At 43.6% G+C, this 10,015-nt stretch overlaps 1 protein-coding gene across 4 annotated transcripts in view; it reads right to left on the reverse strand.

Moving 5' to 3' along the window:
- The window catches only part of COL19A1 (collagen type XIX alpha 1 chain), a 215,218-nt gene that overhangs the window by 14,047 nt on the left and 191,156 nt on the right, over nt 1-10,015 (reverse strand). For all 4 annotated transcript variants that reach the window (XM_064447840.1, XM_064447838.1, XM_064447839.1 and 1 more), the window contains 3 exons: nt 7,131-7,301; nt 2,843-2,909; nt 781-936 (listed from right to left, as the gene is read on the reverse strand). In XM_064447840.1, coding sequence (XP_064303910.1) covers nt 781-936; nt 2,843-2,909; nt 7,131-7,301 — 394 coding nt within the window. The remainder of the gene's footprint in view (nt 1-780; nt 937-2,842; nt 2,910-7,130; nt 7,302-10,015) is intronic.

Raw genomic sequence — 10,015 nt, forward strand, 5'->3', positions numbered from 1 at the left:
CCCACAAAATATTATTCATTGATAAATTCTTTTTTCCTTTTATTCTGTTCTCCTCTTCCTTTTAATCTCCGAGAGGCTGACTCTACAGTAGAGCATGGCTACAATGAGCCTGGATCCCTTGAAGCTAATATTGCAGCGAAAGACAGTTCAATGCAACGAGAGCCGTCTACTGTCCAAATACATTGCAATGTACAAATTGATGTTTGGGGTATAGTGAAAAGCTGATTACTCTGAAACCGATTTGTGAATATCGATTACTTCACTGTAGGAGGAAGTTATGTGGTAATATTTCAGTTTTCACCGCTTCTTAAAGAATAATATTTGCCTTCAGTTTTTCCTCCCCTGTGTTGTCTCAGGATCAGAGCTGAGAGCACTCGGAGATCAAATTTTGTTTCTTAAATAAGATGGTCTCTCAGTACGGAACAGGACCTAAATAGTTACATTAGAGTGCTGGAACAGTTTTTCTTCCTTGTTAAAGTATTTTGGAGAGAAAAATAACTGCTACAGTAGTCCAGATACCTGTCAGCTTTACATATCTGTCAGTAATTAACTTTATTGCTTATTAGAATAAAATGCACTGATTAGGAGTTTTTAATCAGTAAAATCCACACATTTACTATGGGTTAATATTTAGATCTAGTCTGGAAAAACATAAGTACAGTTTTAAAAGTTAATCATTAGGAAGCTAGACAGGTAATCCTGGCTTATTTAATAATCATTAGCAAGTGTATAAAGGTTTCAAGATACAATTCACGGGAACATTTTTTTTTTAATTCCTACCTTGAATTCCACGTTCTCCTGGTGGCCCTGGCAAACCATCCTTTCCTGGTGGCCCTGGTAACCCATCTTTTCCTGGGGGCCCTGGTTTTCCATGAGCCTGGGAGGCAAGCATTGCAGCAGGCAGCTTCAGCTGGGATACAAACTGAGCCATCCTTTCTTCATTAACAAAGGACACAAGAAAAAGTGGGTAAGAAATCTGCTAGCAAAATATGGGAAAATAAATGAACCCAAAGCCTCGGCTAAAGTAAGTTTCTGGAAGTAAGGTGTTTAATCCTTCTAAATGTCAAGGTATTAAATGCTCATATAAGTACTGAGGCCTTCAGTTCCAACTCAGACTCATGTCTCAGTCTTTACCCTTTGAAATAATCTGAACGAATTTGTACTAAAGTTTCTATTACTACTCTTTTACTAATGTATTTCAATATTTCAAATGACTTCTGACTCCTGTTCATGGAAGTACTTAAAATACATGAACACAGAATAATTGGTACTTAACATCCCTATGAAGAGCTACCTTACACGTTTGTAACTCATATTAAGTTGCAAAGTAGAGCTAAAATACCATGAGCAGTTCTTTGAATGTGCTGAAACCCTGAAAACAGTTGTGAAAAAACCTATACATGCTCAGCAAACATTATTAACTGCAGAGATTTCAGCATGAACTGTCTGTGCTGGTGGAGTAAAGTGCACTTGGTAACATTACTGTGTTCCTTAGAGGTAGACGAAATAGGGACTAACCTTAAATCTGTGTCACTTATACTGGATTAAAAATTTAACTAAGCATTCCACAATTTAGCAGGTATTTACTGTGGTGGAGTTTTAAGATTTTAGACAAAAAATTAGAGTAAAGAGAAGAGTGGGCACCAAACCAAAAATAAGCAAGGTGATAGAAAATAGGCAAAGTGAAAGAAAGCCAAAAATAGAAGATCTGTGGGAACACTAGTGAGGTATAGAAAATCAAATAGCTATGAAGACAAATACCCAATATTCCCTGTAGGCAGGACACCTTTTAATACTTCCTTTTTATGAACAGACTAAATACTTGTTACCATTCCATTTGAGTGGGAAAAGGAGCTAATTTCAACTAACAAACTGCTTTTGAAATACATAGTAGAATGAACTCCTACGGGGTGGCTGTCTGGGGAAGGGTGAAAATACAGAAAATGATAGCGTTGTTATAATGTGAAAAACTGCCTGACCAGTTTAAAAAGTCTCAAGCTTTATATGATTTCTTTTATCCCTAAAAGATAAAAGGTTTTGTATCTGCAAATATTAACAACAAATAGCCACGCATACTGCAGACATAAGAAATGCATTTTGCAACGGGAGAGAAGCTACTGTTAAGAGGTGTTTGAGCAAAAGCTTGTTTCAGACACCTACCCGAGCCACAGATTTTTCAACCCTGACTAAGAAAATGCTGGGGAAGAAAAATATTTCCTTTTCAGAATAAGGACACACCTAAGAAATCTTACATAGTACAAAGGCCTTGCCTGAATCTGGTACTTGCCTAAAACTGTGCTGGAAGGTGGTGGTCTGCAAGGGAGATTTGGAGCTCCGCAGGGATGTTTGCTGAAAATGCACAGCAGTTTAGACCCGCATGACTGAAAGCTGTCAAGCCTTTCTCTCATTTAGATAGTCATCCACTAAGTGGCCAAAAGAATTAGATATTTCTATTTTCTCCACTTTAATAAATTTTCAGTGTCTTAATGATACATTGTAGATAAATATGTATCTGCAATAACATATTTTTTATATATATATTTATCTACAATGATACACACATATGCTTGCTATTAGGATTTGGAGCAAACTACCTTTTAATGCCAATCTTTTACATAAGTACTTACTCTGGTTAATAGATACTATGATTTATAATTGTTTGAACATAATTATATGAAGTAGACTTAAACAGTTAAACATAGCTACAGCAGCAAAGCAGCTGCTAGGTCCAATGTAAGTTAGATAAAATGTAAAGAATTGTATATAAGGGCTGAAGGGATGTAAAACATTTAGAATAGAATTTAGGATTTATGTTTAGTTGTTTAATACTTCATGTTCTTACCTTCAAAAACCTTAAGAACCTCTTGTTTGATATATTTTTTTATTTCTTCAAGTGAAACTGTATCAGCCTGATGAGAAAAAAGAAAGGAGGTATGTATCAGAAGAAACATGCAGAGGGCACTTTATGATGCTACAAAACAAAAAAAATGCTGAAATTAGCATTAAAAATGTAAAGCTTTCACCAAAATTTAAATATTTTAATATATTTGTGTTATTTACTTAACTGTAAAGGCCACTTTATTGCAAATACATTACAATATTTTAAAGACTACTAATACCATGAAGTGGAAGAGGCACTCCCAACTGTCAAGATGATCAGTATGTTAAGTGTTTGGAAATTAATTTGTATAAGGCAGTAAGGATGTCCAGTGACATCGCTATGCTTTACTTGCCTTCTGCATAGCATTTAGCAACTTCTCACCCCCTCCAGGGACTAACTGCTTCAATGCACAGCTGCCTAACTAAAACTGCATCACTGGACCAATAACTTCATTGGAAAATGACAGAATCACAGAATCCCAGGTTGGAAGGGACCTCAGGGATCATCTAGTCCAACCTTTCTGGGAAGAGCACAGTCTAGACAAGATGGCCCAGCACCCTGGCCAGACAACTCTTGAAGGTGTCCAATGTGGCCAAGTCAACCACTTCCCTGGGGAGATTATTCCAATGGGTGACTGTCCTCACTGTGAAAAATTTCCCTCTCATGTCCAGTTGGAATCTCCCCAGGAGCAACTTGTCTCCATTTCCCCTTGTCCTCTCCATGGGACTCCTTGTGAAAAGGGAGTCTCCATCTTCTTTGTAGCTGCCCCCTAAGTACTGGTACATGGTGATGAGATCCCCTCTAAGCCTCCTTTTCTCAAGGCTGAACAAACCCAGCTCTCCCAGCCTATCCTCGTATGGCAGGCTTCCCACTCCTTTGATCATCTTGATGGCCCTTCTCTGGACCCCCTCCAGCCTGTCCACATCCTTTTTGTATAGCGGGGACCAGAACTGTACACAGGACTCCAGGTGTGGCCTGACAAGTGCTGAGTCGAGCGGGATAATGACTTCTTTATCTCTGCTGGTGATGCCCTTTTTGATGCAACCCAGCATCCTGTTGGCCTTCTTGGCCGCAGCAGCACACTGTTCGCTCACGTTGAGCTTCCTGTCCACCAGGACCCCCAGGTCCCTTTCCACAGAGCTGCTCTCCAGCCAGGTGGATCCCAGTCTGTGCTGCACTCCCAGATTATGTTTTCCCAGGTGCAAGACCTTACACTTGTCCTTGTTGAACTTCATAAGGTTCTTGTTAGCCCAATCTTCCAGCCTATCCAGATCTTCCTGCAGAGCAGCTCTCCCTTCTGGAGTGTCTACTTCCCCACTCAACTTGGTGTCATCCACAGACTTCATCAGGCTACACTTGATCCTGTTATCCAGATCACATATGAAGATGTTGAATAACATTGGGCCCAATATTGATCCCTGGGGGACCCCACTTGTGACAGGTTGCCAGTTTGAAAAAGAGCTATTTATCACCACCCTTTGGGTGCGGCCTGTCAGCCAATTCCCCACCCACTGCACAGACCACTTGTCTAGGCCATAACACATCAATTTCTCCAGGAGGAGACTATGGGGAACCGTATCAGAAGCCATGGAGAAGTCCAGGTAGACAATGTCCACTGCCTGCCCCATGTCAACCAGGCAAGTCACTTTGTCATAGAAGGCCACCAGGTTTGTCAAGCACAATCTGCCTTTAGTGAAGCTTTTCCCAATCATGTGCTTCATTTGACTTGTGATGGCCCCCAGGAGGGATCGTTCCATAACTTTCCCAGGGATTGAAGTAAGGCTGATGGGCCTATAATTACCTGGATCCTCCCTCGAGCCCTTCTTGTAGATAGGGGTAACATTTGCCTTCCTCCAGCCCTCTGGGACATCTCTCGTTCTCCATGACTTCTCAAAGATTATGGAGAGCGGCCTTGCGATGATGTCAGCAAGATCTCTCAACACCCTCAGATGGATGGCGTCACGGCCCATTGATTTGTGGGTGTCAAGCTCCTGTAGTAATTCATATACTAACTCTTCCTTCACTCATGGCGGGTTGGTGTTTGGATCAATAAGCAATTTCATTCCCAAAGACACCCCCCCAACAGTGCTGGTAAAGACAGAGTTGAAGAAGGTGTTGAGGACCCCTCGTATTCAGCATCGTTGGTGATTGACTCTCCTATTCTGTTTAACAGTGGGCCTATGTTTTCCTTATTTTTCTGCTTGTTGCTGACATACCTGAAGAAATCTTTCTTGTTATTTTTGACATCTGTGGCCAGTTTCAATTCAAGCTGCGCTTTTGCTTTTCTAACTGCATCTCTGCATGCTCTGGCAATGCCCTTGTAGCTCTCGGTGGATAATCCTCCACTTCTCCATCTCTGGTATGCTTCCCTTTTGGATTTGTGTAGACCCAGGAGGTCATGGTCAAGCCAAGGGGGCCTCTTGCTCTGTTTACTTCCCTTTCCCTTGTAGGGAATGAACTGGCTTTGTGCTTCCAATAGAGAGTTCTTGAAGAACTCCCAGCACTCACTAGCTCCTTTATCTTCCATGGAAGCTTCCCATTAAATCCCTCCCAAGTGAGCCCTGAGTGAGCTGATGTTTGCTCTTCTAACATCCAGAACCCTTGTCTTAGAGTTGACCTTCAGCATGCGCAGCAGGATCCTGAACTCCACAATATTATGATGGCTGCAGCCAAGGCTATCACTGACCAAGATATTACAAAGCAGGTTTTCTTGGTTTGTGAATAGCAAGTCAAGCAGTGGATACTAGTCTGTCCTCCTGATGAGTTGTGGCACCCTCTCGGCCACGTCTCAAACCTTGGCTCCCGGAAGGCAGCACACTTCTTGTGACTCCCTGTCAGGTCGGCAGATGGGTGCCTCAGTACCCTTCAACAGAGAGTCACCTACCACGAGCACTCGTTGTTTCTTTTTACGATGTTCACTATATGTTGCTGGTACAGTTTCCCCTTGTGGGGGACTTTGCAGACCTTGCTCATGGGTTTCCTCAGTTGTTAAGGCTTCATATCTGTTTCTGATTGTGATGGTGGAGGGTGCAGGCTGATGTGGCATCCTGCTTCTGTGAGTCACCACGGTCCACGGTGCCTCATTCTCGGCGACGTCTGCCACAGGAACATGATTCTGAAACCACCTGTCTCTCTCTGCCTCAGCTCCTCTAATAATGCGCAGCTTCTTAACTGTTTTCCTGCCGTTCAGCCACCTGACGTAACAGGTCATCAACCTGTGCACACCTCATGCAGGTACTTACCTTTTCGTCAGGAGAGGGGTTGGGGCAGCTGCCGCAACCCACTGCCTGTACTGGTGTGTCCTTTCTTACCAGACAAGTCTGGGTGGATGCATCTGACATCTCGGGAGCTTTTGCTGCACGAACAGTGGTTTCAGCTCTGAGGCGAGTGCCCACCATTTCGCCAGAGACCGAAGCCCTTGCCTGAGGTGCAGACCTACAAGCGGGCTGCGGCGTCCCTCCTGCTCGCCCTGCCTGCGCGAACTGCCGCGCCGCGCTCCGGGCCGCTCGCGCTCCCTTAGGGGCCGTTTAAACCTCCCGCCGTTGCTTCTGGCAACGCCCCACGCCGCGTCAGCTGCACGTCAGCCTCGCTCGCGAGAGCCGCCGGCTCCTGCCGGGTCCCTCTTCTCACCCTCGGCCTTCTCGGGTTCGAGGAACCGCCTCGCCTGCCCCGATCCGGCGCCGAGCCGGGGGACTTGCCCGGCCGCCGCCGCGCTCCTCGCCGACTGAGGAGCTCCTCGCCGACTGAGACAGGGTAAAGTGAAGCGTTACCCTATCTGATCGAGGGTGAAAGGAACCCATAACGTGGATGTGTGCCTCTGCACACATGGAGACAAACCAAGATATTTACACCTGACAGGCAGCATTTCATTGTCTTTTTCAATGCTGTTTTCCCTTTTACTGAGAATCATTTTTTGCCTGCCTTTTCTTTCTCAGTTTCAGACTTTCACTTTAGCTCCTAAGCATATGAAAAACTTGACAATTAACAGTATTGAATAGCTATATTGATTTGTCAGGAGCTAAATTAAAAAAAGAAAGTTTATCCATAGCACATATTTTTTTAAAAAAAAAATTTGCTTGATCACCTGGCTATAATTTTTTCCAATTCCTACCAGTACACTTAAACTATATCAGAGATATCTTAGTTTTTCTGATACTGTAGTGTTGCTTGATATTTCCACTGCTCAGCACACACTACCCTCATATTGTCTGAATTCAAAAGCAACCAAGGAAAACTTGTATTTGCTTACCGGAAACCCTGGGGGTCCTGGTGAACCTGGGGGACCTTGATGACCTGGTGATCCTGGATAGCCTCTGTCTCCTGGTGGCCCAGTAGGACCCACATCTCCCTTTTCTCCTGATGGTCCAGGTTTCCCTCGTTCACCTTGTGGACCTTTGTCCCCTGGAATACCCTGATCTCCCTGTATAAAATAAAAGCAGAAAGAAAACCATTGCACACAGTGGAACAAACTCGGGAAAGTCACCCAAGAATGCTAAAGAGAAAATTCCTCCCTGTTCAGAAATAGATTTTATGAGTCATGCAGGGAAACTGATTTTACAAGCTAACGCTTGTCTCTGAAAACACAGCAAGCAATGTTTTGTTTTCTTACACTTTTAATGGTGAAGTCAATGAAAAAAAATAGCTTGACTCTGTAACGCACTTTTCAAAGACAGAATTTGGGTGCAGAAAGTTTATAGCCCTTATACAAGGATCTAGAAATGTCAAATACAACATAGGTAGAATTTAGGTGCTCAAAATCCCCCAGGCACAAGGCATCAGGTTTTTTTCTGTAACTTCCCCTGGAAGGCCAACATGGTATTTCTGCGTGTACACAAAATTTCAGTTAAGCAAAGAAATAACAGATATGCAAATCCATTTATAATGAGCGAATTTCTTGCAGCAAAATAAAGCAAAGGTCAGTGTTGTGGCCAGCAACAGCTTCAATCATGGCTGACATGGTGTTTAAATTTATTTGTGAGGAATTAAATCTTTTAGAGTGACTTAATGTATTAGCTATTAGTTCACTGAACTACTGCTGTGGAGCAGAGTGCCACAAGTCACACGTTCAGATTGTTAATGAACAGCTGGCAGTTCTTAAGGGTCACTGACTGCCCTTGCTGCATCACTCAAGCTAATGTTAAACTCCACCATAAGCAGCAAACAGCAGCGAATTCACTACATCATAACTGGATAAATCCAGAATCTACATTTATGAGGGGTGAATGAACGGAATTAACTGCATTCTTAATCTACAGCAAGTCCTGGTAAACTGTATTCCAATCTGAAACATCATTGATAAGCCAATAAAAGTGTAGTTATATTCTTAAGTCATATTCATGACATGTAAAGATTGAAAAAGAAAGAAGGTAAGGATGCAAGTAGGAGGTTGTATAACATTTTTATCACCTATTTGTCCTCCAATCTGTATGATTTCCAGTGAGTTAAAACTTATTACTGACTATAACTAACCTTCACTACAAAGACCACTGTAAGTTGTGATGTTTTATTGCATAACGCATTCCCAATTGGAGTTTAAATTGCCCTCAATAGAAGTGGAGAGGCTCTGAACTCTGAAAGTCTACAAGAAAAAAACCCCCAAGTGTCAAAATCTGAGACCTCACAATCTCACACCTACAATTTTAACCTTTGTGGTGGGTTGACCTTGGCTGCCTGCCAGGTACCCACCAAGCCGCTCTTACTTGCCCCCTCAACAAGACAAGTGGAGAAAATGAGATGAAAAGCTTGTGAGTCAAGATAAGGACAGGGAGATCACTCACTGTCAGGGGAAAACGGACTGAAGGTGGGGAAGATTAATTATTTGTGAATTAATAAAAGCAGGATAGTGAGACCTTCCCCTCAACCCACCCCCTTTCTTCCCAGGCTCAACTTCACTCCTCACTCTTCTACCTCCTCCCCCTGAGTGGTCCAGGGGAAGGGGGGTTGCAGTCAGTCCTTAACACTTGATTTCTGTTGTTCCTTCCTTCTCACATTCTTCTCTTGCTTCAGCATGGGGTCATTCCCATGGGCTGCAGTTCTTCAGAAATGGACTGCTCCAGTGTGGGGTCCCCCATGGGACACAGCTCCTGCCTGAAAACCTGCTCCTATGTGGGCTTCGCTCCATGGGCCACAGGTCCTGCCAGGAGCCTGCTCCCATGTGGGCTCTCCATGGGCTGCAGCTTCCTTCAGGGCATGTCCACCTACTCTAGCATGGGGTCCTCCACGAGCTGCAGGATTGATATGTGCTCCATTGTGCTCCTCCATGGACTGCAGGGGGACAGCCTGCTTCACCATGGTCTTCTCCACAGGCTGCAGGGGAATCTATGCTCTGGCATCTGGAGCACCTCCTCCCCTCCTACTTCACCTACCTTAGTGTCTGCATAGTTGTTTCTCTCATGTTTTCTCACTCCTCTCCCAGCTGTTGCACAGCATTTTTTACCCTTTCTATCACACAGGCAGTACCAATGTCACTCATGGGCTCAGCTTTGGCCAGCAGCAGGTCTGACCTGGAGCTGGCTGAAAACAGCTCTGTCTGACAAAGAGGGAGCTCCTGGTGTCTCCTCACAGAGGCCACTCCTGCAGCTCCCCTGTTACCAAAACCTTGCCACATAAACCCAGTACAACCTGTCAAACTGCTATCATGATCAGGCAAGTCAGTGTGACATGGAAACAATCTTAGTCTGATTATGTTTATTGTGTTTCTCATAAAAGACCTATCCCGCCAATACTGCAGATGTCTGATTTCCAGTTTTAGTTTCTGGGCATCAATACTTTGGACAAAACTCTAAATATGCAGCCTATGAATGATTTCCAACAAACACACAGCTAATTAACTATTCAGTAGAAAAAAGACAAGACATGATGTGATACACAAGAGACCGCTGTAACTCTTGTCGAAGACTCAAATTTTCAACAGTCGATGGGAGCAGGGAAGGGAGCATATGTGCACTGGGGGAACTGGAAGAGTAATGTTCTGGTGGAGGAGGTGTACCTTTTCAGGTTTCTATAAATTTTAAAATTTATAGCAAAAGTGTTCTGTCCTGCATACAGCTGTTGTATCGAGACATGACAGACCTTGAGAAATTCAGAGTAGAGGAAGGATTCTAACTGAGAAGTAGAACTTCTGTAGTCTGCAGG

This window comes from Phalacrocorax carbo, chromosome 3 (genome assembly GCF_963921805.1).
Source record: "Phalacrocorax carbo chromosome 3, bPhaCar2.1, whole genome shotgun sequence".
NCBI lineage: Eukaryota > Metazoa > Chordata > Aves > Suliformes > Phalacrocoracidae > Phalacrocorax > Phalacrocorax carbo.